At 40.8% G+C, this 16,066-nt stretch overlaps 1 protein-coding gene across 2 annotated transcripts in view; it reads right to left on the reverse strand.

Annotated features, from left to right (window-relative positions):
* Positions 1 to 3,966: 3,966 nt before the first annotated feature.
* The window catches only part of LOC115169465 (NXPE family member 3-like), a 28,793-nt gene continuing 16,693 nt past the window's right edge, over positions 3,967 to 16,066 (reverse strand). For both annotated transcript variants that reach the window (XM_029725113.1, XM_029725121.1), the window contains 3 exons: positions 7,349 to 7,416; positions 4,766 to 4,972; positions 3,967 to 4,503 (listed from right to left, as the gene is read on the reverse strand). In XM_029725113.1, coding sequence (XP_029580973.1) covers positions 3,971 to 4,503; positions 4,766 to 4,972; positions 7,349 to 7,416 — 808 coding nt within the window. In that variant the 3' untranslated portion in view covers positions 3,967 to 3,970. The remainder of the gene's footprint in view (positions 4,504 to 4,765; positions 4,973 to 7,348; positions 7,417 to 16,066) is intronic.

Consider the following 16,066-nt stretch of genomic DNA (forward strand, 5'->3'; position numbering starts at 1 on the left):
CATCCACTAACTGGGGTTCTATTAACCCACTATTTGCGTTGAACACATCCTTTAATCTCTCTAGGTATTGGTTTATAGTCTCACTGTCTTCTTGTTTACACTCATGGACCTTAGATACATCTGCATATCATTGATAGTGGTCCCTCAGATTATTACGCAGCTGTGTGATTTTCTCGACATATTGTCCATCTATCGCCCAGGGCACTACTACTAAATCACCATGTCCTGGTACCCAATTTCCCCCTTTCTTTTGACTCTCTATCCACTTTTCTCAACTTAACATTGTTCCAAGTAATGGAAACAGATTATAATGTTAGAATACATTCACTTCTTGTTCAATTCACTGGTGTTACTAAACAATCAAACCAAGAATCAATAACCAGAAACTATCACAGAGCTTTTACGATTCAACTATCCAAACCTGAACCGCTTTACAGCCAATATATATATATATATATATAGCCCAGCGAGCGCGCAAACAATGTTCTGCTTTACCTCCATCATAAGATCAAAACATATGTTACAACTTTCTTCTCTCTTTCGGCTTCACATTTTTGAAATGTCTACGACTTTAAATGTACCATGTAAATCGCCCCATTTCACAAAATACTTAATACAACTCCTTTCCAATAAAAACACATTTCGGTCGGTACTATTCTATCGCAATCACCTATCCGCTCATTATAATTGATTAGATTTAGGTAACTGTCTCTTAAATTTAAACTAAACAAGCTATCAAAACGTTCAGTTTATATCTTAAACAACCGTATCTTTCCAGGCAAAACATACCAACAGTTGAATAACAATCAGCACCTCAAATTTCAATCCACAGGCTGAGAAACGAACCATAGCCTCCTGCCTGGCAGTCGAGAATTCTACCACTGAACCACCAACGCGCTATTGAAATGATGGAGACTGCTCGCAAACAACGCTATTTCTAAATGTCTGTAGTCGTAAAACTAGGCATGTACTACCGATACAATTTCCAGAACATAACCCTAATGTAAATGTCTAAGCCTTTCTCCTGCAATTACTCTCCTTAACCTTGCTCCCGTTGACTCTGCCTCTCTCTTTTTCTCCTTCTCAGAATTTAGGAATAATTACTATTGTGACTTTTGATAAGTTATTAGGTCTCACACATATACTAGTTACCGAACTTATGACTTTTATTAACTGGTCAACAACCCTTTCTCACACGCACATAATTATTTATTTATTTTTCCCCTGCTGATATCCTTCTTCAAACCTTCTCTCTCTCTCTTTCGCTACACTTGCCTTCTTGCCTTCTTCTTCAGCCATACCCTGGCTATGTCTAACCCTCAACCTGCTGTTTCCCTGTCTCGTCCCCACATACCTTATGTATCTTTCTTATCATTAGTCCCAAATTTTCTACGTCCAAACTTCCATCAAATTCATACTTCCTTCTCCACATTGGACCGAAATAAATATTTATTTTATAACATTTAACTCCATGTATCGCTCATCTCCCGTTAATTCCTGCACCTCCTTTGAGGATTTGCCATCCATGGTTATCCAATAACTATCGTTGTTATTATGCTTCTTCTCACAATCTGTGTGTACTTACCATTAATCTCTATGTGAGTGGTTTCTACCGTTATTATTAAAACTCAAATTCAATTTAAAACTTCTGTGTGATGGCCGACCAATTGTCTTTATATCCTGTATCTATGATCTCTTGTACTTTTTAATGGTTTGTGCTATGATTCCATACCTTTCTGATACCCTATTTCTAGTCATAGCTCATTTAAAGTAGAGAAATAATTTGTGCTTTGTGCATACCATGTACACTACATGACCAAAAGTATGTGGACACCTGCTCGTCAAACATCTCATTCCAAAATATTGGGCATTAAAATGGAGTTGGAGCACCCTTTGCTAGTATAACAGCCTCTACTCTTCTGGGAAGGCTTTCCACTAGATGTTGGAACATTGCTGCGGGGACTTGCTTCCATTCAGCCGCAAGAGCATTTGTGAGGTCGGGCACTGATGTTGGGCGATTACGCCTGGCTCTCAGTAGGCATTCCAATTCATCCCAAAGGTGTTCAATGGGGTTGAGGTCAGGGCTCTGTGCAGGCCAGAAAAGTTATTCCACACCGATCTCGACAAACCATTGTCATGCTTAAGTTGAGGGACTGCAGAGAAGAATGGGAAACTCCCCAAATACAGGTGTGCCAAGCTTGTAGCGTCATACCCAAGAACACTCAAGGCTGTAATCGCTGCCAAAGGTGCTTCAACAAAGTACTGAGTAAACAACAATCTAACAATAGATTGTGTCACTTGCTTTTCTATAATCTGTGAATAAAAATATAAGAATAAAAGTCTCTGTGACAACACAGGGTAGGATTAAAAAACCTACAACGAGTTTCTAACCGCAAATCTCATGTGTCCTTCTCAATCGCACATAATGTATCTAACAGCAAATTCACATAATCTGTATTAAGTGTCCATAATAATCTATGAAATTCTATTTAAATGAAAATCTCATGAAGTGCTTAACTTCTATGGGCAAGGTGGGACACAGCCAGTGAAATATCAGGGCGGCAAATTCAAAAACAAGAAAATGCCACAATTGAACTTTCTCAAAGATACAACTATTTTACACCATTTTAAAGATACACTTCTCCTTGATGTAACCACATTGTCCGATTTGAAAAAGGCTTTACAGCGAAAGCAAAACATTAGATTATGTTAGGAGAGTACATAGACAAAAATAAATAATCACACAGCCATTTTCCAAGCAAGGACATGTGTCAATAAAACCCAAAACACAGCTAAATGAAGCACTAACCTTTGACGATCTTCATCAGATGACACTCCTAGGACATTATGTTACACAATACATGTATGTTTTGTTCGATAAAGTTCATATTTATATCCAAAATCAGCATTTTACATTGGCACGTGATGTTCAGAAAATGTATTCCCACCAAAATGCCGGTGAATGTGCACATCAATTTACAAAAATACTCATCATAAACATTGACAAAATATACAACAATTATTAAAAAAATTATAGATAGACTACCCCTGGATGCAACCGCTGTGTCAGATTTTAAAATAGCTTTACGGAGAAAGCACATTTTTCAATATTCTGAGTACATAGCTCAGCCATCACGGTGAGCTATTCAGACACCCGCCAAGTTTGGGGCAACCTAAACTCAGAATTAGTATTAGAAATATTCTCTTACCTTTGCTTATCTTCGTCAGAATGCACTCCCAGGACTGCTACCTCCACAAGAAATCTTGTTTTTGTTCGAAATAATCCATATTTATGTATAAATACCTCCGTTTTGTTCGTGCGTACAGATCACGTGCTCGCGTGACCACGCATATCCAATCCCTTTGTTGCCAGGCAGACCACTCAGTAACTGAGCTCCTATTATCTGCCCAGTGACAGGAAAATGCTCAAACCACTTTCTGAAGGCTTTTGACAGCCAATGGAAGCCTTAGGAAGTGCAACGTCACTCCATAGACACTGGAGCTTCGATAGAGAATCAAAAGAAGAACTACAATTCTCAGACTTTTCACTTACTGCTTGGATTTGAAAATACTGCCCCCTAGCCCAGACAGGTTAACATCAAACCAGGAGCACTGGGTATTGGCGCTTCTCTTGAATCGATTCTCTGTGGATATTAATAGTTATGCTATTCTCAGAAATGTGTGAGAAACAGAAATTATTAAGGTTGAGGGGATTTTGGTTGCAAAGGAAACATTGAGCTCTGTGGTTTGCCATAGTTTTGAAAAGTGTTCATAGTTAAAGTCGTTTTTATTTTAAAATAAGGCCACTTAGAAAAGCTTTAAATTCATTTTGAATAAGGCAAACAGTTTTTAAAGGAATTATCTTCCTAACATTAAAATCCCTTTTCCCATATACTGTAGATTCCTTTCGGAGACAGCATTTTGTACACAGTAAGGCACAATGTTATTACAAGCATGACTTCAACATTTTTCACTGAGGACAAACAAAGGACAGGAAGAGATCCACTTCATTTTGGATCACCACAGAGGACGGGTGAATGTTGTCCGGAGAATAGTGGCAGGAGGTCATCTGCCAAACGTCGATGAGGACCACAGGCAGGTCCCTGAAAATTTCCCTGAGTGCCATGTCGAGCTGCCAGGAGAGCCAGTCGCTGCCGTACACATCCTTGTAGCCCGTGTTGGCTGACTTGATCACTACCAGAGTAGTGGGAGATCGTCGTAGGAGCGACGCCACAGCCCTACGGATGATGACCAGACGGTGTGCGTACATAGCCAGTGGGTACGTGGTGAAATGAGCCCAGATGGTGAAGACAACTACAGAGTGTGCACCCCCTGCCAGACCCTCCACCTCACTGGCGATGTAGTGGAGGTCAGCCCAGGGGGTCTTGCTTGTCCGTATAGGTATCCCATGGGCCCGCCAGATGATGCGGGTGTTGGACTGGGTGTCGACTGCCTCAAAGGGGCCCGATTTGCTTGATGTGTGAAGGTTCAGGCGTTTCAATGCTGCAGAAGGATCATACGTTTAATGGAAATATATGAATTCAGACAAAGAATGCACTGGGATGTGCATTAAAGAAATAAGTTATAAAAGTTATTATTACACTTTTGCCATATACCATGACTTACATGGGTGTCTTTGCATTCAACAATACCAGTTGCATAATTGCCTGGCCAAAGCTTTGTTAACCCATGTAAACCCATTTGAACACATGGACTTGACTACAAACATATTGACATAATAAACTGATTACAAACTATATCATACTTGGAACAGTTTTCTCCAGGTAGTCGAACCACTGACGGAGAGTGGAGTCACCCATCATAAGGATCTGTTTGTCCTTCAGGCATCCAGATATCAGTTTAGCTGAGGGAAAGGATTTTGAGTCACACACCAGGGACGTCCAGTGATCCTGGAGGTAGAATCCAGCTGGTACTGAGGTGTGCAAACCAGGACGACATTTTGTTTGTGATCCTAGAGAGAGAAAAAAATACTTTCAGGCCTATGTTAGAACAACATGGGGTTAATAGATAACAGTGGGTTAATAATTAATCATATGCGTTAGGCTAAAGCATGTGATTTATTTGAAATGTTTTTATATATCCTCATTTTGACATTCAATGTGATAATCCCACAACTAATCATGTGATTAATTTAAATGTTTTTAGTATCATCTATTAACATAAATAATTCAAATGATTGTTAACCTCTATGGGCTAGATGCGTCCCACTCTATTCAACAGCCAGTGGAATCACGTGGCGCGAAATACAAATACCTCAACAATGCAATAATTTCAATATTTCAAACATAAGACTATTTTACACCATTTGAAAGATAAGACTCTCATTAATCTAACCACATTGTCCGATTTCAAAAAGGCTTTACAGCGAAAGCAAAACATCAGATTATGTTAGGAGAGTACATAGCCACAAATAACCACACAGCCATTTTTCAAGCAAGCATATATGTCACAAATACCCAAAACACAGCTAAATGCAGCACTAACCTTTGATGATCTTCATCAGATGACACTCCTAGGACATTGTGTTATACAATACATGCATGTTTTGTTCAATCAAGTTCATATTTATATCAAAAAACAGCGTTTTACATTAGCATGTGATGTTCAGAACTAGCATTCCCACCCAAAACTTCCGGTGAATTTACTAAATTACTCATGATAAACATTGACAAAATACATAACAATTATTTTAAGAATTATAGATACAGAACTCCTTTATGCAATCGCTATGTCAGATTTTAAAATAGCTTTTCGGTGAAAGCACATTTTGCAATAATCTGAGTACATAGCTCAGCCATCACGGCTAGCTAATTTGACACCCGCCAAGTTTGGGGCAACCTAAAATCAGATTTACTATTAGAAAAATTGGATTACCTTTGCTGTTCTTCGTCAGAATGCACTCCCAGGACTGCTACTTCCACAACAAATGTTGTTTTGTTCCAAATAATCCATAGCTATGTGCAAATATCCCCGTTTTGTTCGTGCGTTCAGGTCACTATCCAAAGGGTAACGCGCGAGCGCATTTCGAGACAAAAAAATTCAAAATGTTCCTTTACCGTACTTAGAAGCATGTCAAACGCTATTTAAAATCAATTTTTATGGTATTTTTCTCGTAAAATAGCGATAATATTCTATCCGGACAATGCTGTATTCATTCAAAATGGAAGAGAAAAAATGGCGAGGTCTTGTGAAAGCGCATTTCCCATGTCTTAGCCACCAGGCAGTCCACTGACAAACTGTGCTCCTGTTATCTGCCCGGAGACAGGAGATGCGTCAATCCGCTTTCTGAATGCGTTAGAGAGCCAATGGAAGCCTTAGAAAGTGCTACATAACCCCACGGGCACTGTAGTTTTGATAGAGAAGGAAAGGGAGAACTACAAAATCGCAGACAGGCCACTTCCTGCTTGTAATTTTCTCAGGTTTTTGCCTGCCATATGAGTTCTGTTATACTCACAGACACCATTCAAACAGTTTTAGAAACTTCAGAGTGTTTTCTATCCAAATCTACTAATATGCATATTCTCATTTCTGGGAAAGAGTAGTAACCAGTTTAAATCAGGTATGTTTTTTATCCAGCCGTGAAAATACTGCCCCCTAGCCCAGACAGGTTAAACAAGATTTCACCTTGAAGTAATGTCGTCAAAATAAATTGTACTGGCAAAGGACTTGCATCACCTTGAAGCAACCATTATGTGCCATCATTGTGGTTATGTTTTTATTTTTAAAAAATCTGAAAGTCAAAGCTGTGAGAAACACATACGAATGTCTCTGCAAAAGTCTTGTGAGTTACAATCAATTAGCTAGGTGTCACGGTTGTCGTTGGTTAAGGAGGACCAAAACGCAGCAGGTATGTGTAAGCTCATCTTGACGTTTATTAACTCAGAATGAACGTACAAAAATAACAAACAAGAGAACGAACGATCAACAAACAGTCTGTCAAGGCACAAGGCTAAACACAGAACAATCTCCCACAAACACACAGACAAACACACCCAACTAATATAGGACTTCCAATCAAAGGCAACACCACACAGCTGCCTTCAATTGGAAGTCCACCCCAATTAACTCAACATAGAAACAGACTACCTAGACTAAACACAGAATGAATCTCAAACAGTGCCCAAAAAACCCCGGAATACTAAATCAAATGCCCTTACTACAAAAACACCACCCTGAACCACATAAAACAAATACCCTCTGCCACGTCCTGACCAAACTACAATAACAATTAACCCTTATACTGGCCAGGACGTGACACTAGGCCTATGTCCGACTTGGTTATTGGTTCATAAGTTAAGCAAAGGATAAGTAGTTTGCAACAACTTACGGATTTCAGTGTCCTGTTGCTGGACATCGATAGCTGAATTGTCACCTGGTACAATAATGTTTGTGGAACTACAGAGAAGAAGGAACTGTTAGTTCACAATTATTTCAAACCTTGTAACCAAAAGTGATTTCTTGAGATTTTGTTCTTAGTACTGTTTACTACTTGGCTGCTGTGCCGTGTGTTTCAACATCTTTGCTGCAAGAAACTTTCATGTTTCACACCAGAAATATATATATTATAATGGTTTCAATCACTAACGGTTGAATGTGGGCTGGTCTGACCTAATTCCAATAAGGGAAATTTCCCCCATAATTTACATTTTGTGTTGTTACTATAAATATTTAGGTATTTCCTGCACATTCCCATTTTATGTCATGCTTATCTGACTGTATAATGGAACGTACAATTTAATGACATAATAAATTGTATTCTTTAGATGACTAAAAGTGAATTCTACATAGTCATTTTCAGCATCAAATGGGAAACCTTCCAAGCAAATCAAACTGTAATACATTACACATTACAAATGATCATTAACCTCTAAAGGATTTATTTAAAAAAAATATATATTTCACATTTATTTAACCAGGTAGGCAAGTTGAGAACAAGTTCTCATTTACAATTGCGACCAAGATAAAGCAAAGCAGTTCAACACATACAACAACACAGAGTTACACATGGAGTAAAACAAACATACAGTCAATAATACAGTCAATAATATAAGTCTATATAGAATGTGAGCAAATGAGGTGAGATAAGGGAGGTAAAGGCAAAAAAGGCCATGGTGGCAAAGTAAATACAATATAGCAAGTAAAACACTGAACTGGTAGATTTGTAGTGGAAGAAAGTTGTTAAAAGAATTTTATATCTTGATGATAATAATCAATAATCAATACGCCTTGACTAATGCCCAAGGTTTGTAAGATAATGGGTTAAATAATTAGGCAAGGACTCAGCTTTCTGCAAAAGGTTCATGTAGCTTTATTCAGAGAACGTTCTGAGGTCAAGATAACAAAACAGTCATTATATCGTTTCTTGCTTACCTACGCACATGCATTTACACACAAACTGTTGGTGAACTGCATCCCCCTTTGACTTCCCACACTGTTTATCACTAACCAGTTCAGACTGTTCCTTTCCCTCAAGGTTAGGAACCCCTTGAAGTTTCTACTCCATTTACCATCTGGCCCCTGCCCTCTTGGGCACACTAAATACACACACACATTTCTCTCCCTCTCCAGCCTCTACTAGACTTTCTGGGAATAATCAATCATTACATTGATTATTCATTAACCATGCTACATGACTTATAATTCATAATGGTTTATTGATTAATTTACCTTTATTAGATAATTCTCTTATCAAAAGTGCAAAGTAGAAAAATAAATAATGGTGTGCAAAGGAGCAAAATAAATAAATAAATACAGTAGGGGAAGTGGTAGTTGTTTGGGCAAAATTATAGATGGGCTATGTACAGTTGCAGTGATCTGTGAACTGCTCTGACAGCTGGTGCTTAAAGCTAGTGAGGGAGATAAGTGTTTCCAGTTTCAGAGATTTTTGTAGTTCGTTCCAGTCATTGGCAGCAGAGAACTGGAAGGAGAGACGGCCAAAGGAGGAATTGGCTTTGGGGGTGACCAGAGAGATATACCTGCTGGAGCGCGTGCAACAGGTGGGTGCTGCTATGGTGACCAGTGAGCTGAGGTAAGGGAGGACTTTACCAAGCAGGGTCTTGTAGATGACCTGGAGCCAGTGGGTTTGGCGACGATTATGAAGCGAGGGCCAGCCAACGAGAGCGTACAGGTCGCAGTGGTGGGCAGTATATGGGGCTTTGGTGACAAAACGGATGCCACTGTGATAGACTGCATCCAGTTTATTGAGTAGGGTATTGGAGGCTATTTTGTAAATGACATCACCGAAGTCGAGGATCGGTAGGATGGTCAGTTTTACGAGGGTATGTTTGGCAGCATGAGTGAAGGATGCTTTGTTGCGAAATAGGAAGCCAATTCTAGATTTAACTTTAGATTGGAGATGTTTGATGTGAGTCTGGAAGGAGAGCTTACAGTCTAATTGCTTGGTCCCACTCGAAACGCTTGAGCTAACATAGGCTAATGCAATTAGCATGAGGTTGAAAGTAACAAGAACATTTCCCAGGACATAGACATATCTGATATTGGCAGAAAGCTTAAATTCTTGTTAATTTAACCGCACTGTCCAATTTACAGTAGCTATTACAGTGAAAGAATACCATGTCATTGTTTGAGGAGAGTGCAGTTATGAACTTCAAAAGTTATTAATAAACCAATTAGGCACATTTGGGCAGTCTTGATACAACATTTTGAACAGAAATACAATGGTTCATTTGATCATTCTAAAAGTTGCACATACACTGCTGCCACCTAGTGGACAAAATCTAAATTGCTCCTAGGCTGGAATAATACATTATGGTTTTTCTCTTGCATTTCAAAGATAGTAAAAAAAAATGCAAAAAGCACATGGTCTTTTCTTTGTATTATCTTTTACCAAATCGAATGTGTTATATTCTCCTACATTCATTTCACATTTCCACAAATTTCAAAATGTTTCCTTTCAAACGGTATCAAGAATATGCATATCCTTGCTTCAGGTCCTGAGCTGCAGGCAGTTAGATTTGGGTATGTCATTTTAGGCAAAAAAAATGTTTTAAAGAGTCCGATCCTTAAGAGGTTTTTAACCAAAGGGCCTTGGTAACTACATTCCATTCACCTCATATCAGTCCACATACAGTAATACACTACTGTTCAAAAGCTAATCCAAGTTTATCATTTTAAAAGGCTAACTGATCATCAGAAAACCCTTTTGCAATTATGTTAGCACAGCTGAAAAATGTTGTTCTGTTTAAAGATGCAATAAAACTGGCCTTCTTTAGACTAGCTGAGTATCTGGAGCATCAGCATTTGTAGGTTCGATTACAGGCTCAAAATGGCCAGAAACAAAGTACTTTCTTCTGAAACTCATCAGTCTATTCATGTTCTGAGAAATTAAGGCTACTCCATGTGAGAAATTGCCAAGAAACTGAAGATCTCGTATAACGCTGTGTACTACTCCCTTCACAGAACAGCGCAACTGTCTCTAACCAGAATAGAAAGAGGAGTGGGAGTCTCCGGTGCACAACAGAGCAAGAGGACAAGTACATAAGAGTGTCTAGTTTGAGAAACAGATGCCTCACAAGTCTTCAACTGGCAGCATCAGTTAAATAGTACCCGCAAAATACCAGTCTCAATGTCAACAGTGAAGAGGCGACTCCGGGATGCTGGCCTTCTAGGAAGAGTTGAAAATAAAAAGCCATATATCAGACTGGCAAATAAAAAGAAAAAATTAATATGGGCAAAAGAACAGAGACACTGGACAGAGGAAGATTGGAAAAAAAGTTATGGACAGACAAATCTGAGTCTGAGGTGTTCGGATCACAAAGAAGAACATTCATGAGATGCAAAATTTTTTTGAAGATGCTGGAGGAGTGCTTGACGCCATCTGCCAAGCATGGTGGAGGCAATGTGATGGTCTGGGGGTGCTTTGGTGGAGGTAAAGTTGGACATTTGTACAGGGTAAAAGGGATCTTGAAGAAGGAAGGCTATCACTCCATTTTGCCATGCCATACCCTGTGGACGGCGCTTAATTTGAGATAATTTCCTCCTAAAACAGGACAATGACCCAAAACACAGCTCCAAACTACGCAAGAACTATTTAGGGAAGAAGCATTCAGCTGGTATTCTGTCTATAATGGAGTGGCCAGCACATCTCAACCCTATTGAGCAGTGCCCATCAAGCCAATCCAACTTGTGGGAGGTGTTTCAGGAAGCATGGGGTGAAATCTCTAGTGATTACCTCAAAAAATGGACATCTAGAATGCCAAAGGTTTGCAAGGCTGTAATTGCTACAAATGGAGGATTCTTTGACATAAGCAAAGTTTGAAGGACACAATTATTATTTCAATTAAAAATCATTATTTATAACCTTGTCAACGTCTTGACTATATTTCCTATTCATTTTGTAACTCATTTCATGTATGTTTTCATGGAAAACAAGGACATTTCTAAGTGACCCCAAACTTGTGAACAATGTAGTATCCTACTGGCTACATTCAATCTCACTAAAGAATCCATTGAAATTATCTACATTTGCTCTTTTTTAAAAGCGCTATAGAAGTTGAGCGTATTATTATTATTATTATTATTAATAAATATAGACCTACTATGTATAGTAGTTCACAGCTCAATTGAAAATGACCCACAAAGCAATACACACTAATACTGTATACTGAATCCTCGTTCCCAATGTGCTCCCTTCCACAGTGGGACCACTCCTTAAAACCAGAGGAAGTGCTCTAAATGTCATAAAACATCATTCACTCATGCAGGACATTCTACTACTGTTACCTCTTTCTGTTTGGCCTTGCCCTAGGGAACCTCACTGCCCAGCAAACCTTACTGCAGTACATAAACTGATAATCCAATCTTGAATAAACAACAATTGTTTTGTTTGCCATACATTTTTCTTCTAAATGAAAATCTTTGCATTAAACCAATAAGGTTTTCTTTGAATAAGTCTTTTGGTTATTCTTCTTCATGCAATATAGCATTTTTTTGTCATTTGGGGGGGGATTTTGTTTGGCTTTATTATACATTTCTGTAGTTTTGTCATACTGTTCTAATTTAGCGGGATTAATCCAAACTAGCCGCACCCTGCCCTTATGGGCGGTAAATCATCTGAAATAATACATTTGATTCAATGCAACTTCATCTTTGAGGACTGACAGTGAAGAACCCACCACAGAATTCTCACCTCAATACCTGCAAATATATATTTTTGAGGTTATTCTCTTTAGCTTTTTGGTCTGCATATGCCTCAACTCTGCATGGTCTCAACTCTGTCCTAAATTTCCTGTTGTATCAAGGCTTGCATTCCATGTTATCCAATAGGACACCGAAGGCCAGCTAATTCTTTTTGCTCCTGGATGTGCATTGCGCAAAAATAAGCTTGGAGTGAAGGTTATATTTCGCCCTCTAAGTGAAGACCGACTAATCTACCAGCTCAGTTTGTGGTTAACATAATTATAATATGGATAGTATTGCGTATAAACCCGGTGAGTCGTAGAAATTTGCACATACAGTGCCTTTAGAAAAAATTCACACCATTTGACTTTTCCATATTTTGTTCTTTTACAGCCTGAATTTATAATTGATTAAATTCTGATTTTTCATCACTGGCCTACACACAATTCCCCATAATATCAGAGTGGAATTATGTTTTTCTACATTTTTACAAATTAGTTAAAAAGAAAGCTAACATGTCTTGATTAATTTGGTAATCAACCCCTTTGTTAATGTGAAGTTCGTCAGTATGGGTAAACCAAGGCGCAGCATGGAGTTGGGCTCATCATATTTTATTTAAAGGTGAACCAGCAAAAAACAATAAACAATACAACGAACGAAGAGCTTCGTTGTGCAAAATTACATGCAACCAAACAAAGACAAGATCCCACAACTGACTGTGGGAATAAGGGCTGCCTAAGTATGATCCCCAATCAGAGACAACGATAGACAGCTGCCTCTGATTGGGAACCATACTAGGCCAATCAAAGAAAAAGAAAACATAGATATACAAAAACTAGAGTACCCACCCTAGTCACACCCTGACCTAACCAAAATATAGAGAATTTAAAAGATCTCTAAGGTCAGGGCGTGACAGTACCCCCACCCCACCCCAAAACCTGAAACTATAGGGGAGGGTCCGGGTGGGCATCTACTTCCTCGGTGGCGGCTCCAGTTCGGGGCGTAGCCCCAACTCCGCCCGCCAATCCCTCCGCTTTTGTGTCACCGGACCATGAATCGTCGCCGGAGGAACCGGACCGTGGATCATCGCCGGAGGTTCTGGACTACCGACCGCCGCTGGAGGCTCTGGACTGCAGACCGCCGCTAAAGACTCTGGCCTGCAGACCGTCGCTGAAGGTTCAGGACTGGGAACCGTCGCTGGAGGCTTCGGACTGGGGACCGTCGCTGGAGGCTTCGGACTGGGGACCGTCGCTGGAGGCTCCTTGCCATGGATCATCGCTGCAGGTTCCGTGCCATGGATCATCACTGGAGGCTTCTTGCCATGTATCATCACTGGAGGCTCTGGGCCATGGATCATCACTGAAGGCTTTGTGCCATGGATTATCACTGGAGGCTCCGTGTCATGGATTATCACTGGAGGCTCCGGACCATGGATTATCACTGGAGGCTCCGGACCATGGATTATCAGTGGAGGCTTCGTGCCATGGATCATCACTACAGGCTCCGGGCCATGGATCATCACTGGAGGCTTCGTGCCATGGATCATCACTGCAGGCTTCGGACCATGGATCATCACTGGAGGCTTTGGACCATGGATCATCACTGGAGGCTTCATACGTGGAGCCGGAACAGGTCTCACCGGACTGGGGAGACGCACTGGAGGCCGGGTGCGCAGAGCAGGCACAGGATATACTGGGCCGTGGAGGCGCACTGGAGGTCTGGAGCGTGGGGCTGGCACAACCCGTCCTGGCTGGATGCTTACTTTAGCCCGGCAAGTGCGGGGCGCTGGCACAGGACAAACTGGGCTGTGAAGGCGCACTGGCGACAGTGCGTAGAGCTGGCGCAAGATATACTGGGCCGTGGAGGTGCACTGGAGGTCTGGAGCATAGGGCTGGCACAACCTGTCCTGGCTGGATGCTCAGTTTAGCCCGGCAAGTGCGGGGAGTTGGAACAGGCCGCACTGGGTTGTGCTGGCGAACTGGGGGTACCGTGCGTAGAGCTGGCGCAGGATATACTGGGCCGTGGAGGCGCACTGGAGGTCTGGAGCATATGGCTGGCACAACCTGTCCTGGCTGGTTGCTCAGTTTAGCCCGGCAAGTGCGGGGCGCTGGCACAGGACGAACTGGGCTGTGAAGGCATCCTGGCAACACAGAGCGTAATGCTGGCGCAGGATATCCTGGAACGAGGAGGCACACTGGAGACCAGGAGTGCTGAGCCGGCACAATCCGTCCTGGCTGAATGCCCCCTCTAGCACGGCAAATGCCGGGAAGCAGACACAGATCGCACCGGGCTATGAATGCGCCCTGGCGATATAGTGCGCATCACAGCATAACTCGGTGCCTGACTGATCACCTGCTCCCTACGGTAAGCACGGGGAGTTGGCTCAGGTCTGAACCCTGACTTAGCCAATCTCCCCGTGTGCCCCCCCCCTCATTGCCGTGCTAGTTCCTCATCTCGTCGCCGCTCTGCTCTCACTGCCTCCACCTGTTCCCATGGGAGGCGATCCCATCCAGCCTGGCACTCCTCCCACGTCCAGGATCCCTTGCCATCCAGGATGTCTTCCCAGGTCCATGTCTCCTGACCACGCTGCTTGGTCCTTTTGTGGTGGGATCTTCTGTGACGTTCGTCATTATGGGTAGACCAAGGCGCAGCGTGAGTTGGGTTCATCATATTTAAAGGTGAACCAGCAAAATACAAGAAACAATACAACGAACAAAGAGCTTCGTCGTGCAAAATGACATGCAACCAAACAAAGACAAGATCCCACAACTGACTGTGGGAAAAAGGGCTACCTAAGTATGATCCCCAATCAGAGACAACGATAGATAGCTGCCTCTGATTGGGAACCATACTAGGCCAATCAAAGAAAAAGAAAACATAGATATACAAAAACTAGAGTACCCACCCTAGTCACACCCTGACCTAACCAAAATATAGAGAATTTAAAGGATCTCTAAGGTCAGGGCGTGACATTTATGGCAAGTCTTAATAAGTTCAGGAGCAAAAATCCACTTAATAAGTCACATAATAAGTTGCATGGACTCACTCTGTATGCAATAATACTGTTTAACATGATTTTTGATTGACTACCTAATATCTGTACCCCACATGTACAATTAACTTTCGGATCCCTCTGTCGAGCAGTGAATTTCAAACACAGATTCAACCACAAAGACCAGGGAGGTTTTCCAATGCCTCGCAAAGATGCGCACCTAATGGTAGATGGGTAAAAAAATAACAGACATTGGACTATGCCTTTGAGCATAGTGAAGTTAATAATTACACTTTGGATGGTGTATCAAAACACCCAGTCACTACAAAGATACAAGTGTCCTTCCTGCCAATGGTGACTTTAAAACAGTTACAGAGTTGAATGGCTGTGATAGGACAAAACTGAGAATGGATCAACAACATTGTAGTTACTCCACAATACTAACCTAATTGACAGAGTGAAAATAAGGAAGCCTGTACAGTATAATATATTCCAAAACATTCATCCTGTTTGCAACAAGGCACTAAAGTAATACTGCAAAGCAATTAATGTTTTGTCCTGAATATAAAGTGTTATGTTTTGGGAAAATACAAAACAACACATTACTGAGTACCACTCTCCATATTTTCAAGCATAGCGGTGGCTGCATCATGTTATGGGTATGCTCGTAATTGTTAAGCACTGGGGAGCAGAGGTGAAAAAAGTACCTAAATGTCATACTTGAGTAAAAGTAAAGATACCTTAATAGAAAATGACTCAAGTAAAAGTAAAAGTCTCCAAGTAAAATACTAATTTATTAAAAGTCTAAAAGTATTTGGTTTAAAATATACTTAAATATAAAAAGAAAATGTAATTGCTAAATATACTTATGTATCAGAAGGAAAATAAGAAATAATTTAAATGTACTTATATTAA

The sequence above is a fragment of the Salmo trutta genome, chromosome 3, assembly GCF_901001165.1.
Source record: "Salmo trutta chromosome 3, fSalTru1.1, whole genome shotgun sequence".
Classification (NCBI taxonomy): Eukaryota; Metazoa; Chordata; class Actinopteri; order Salmoniformes; family Salmonidae; genus Salmo; species Salmo trutta.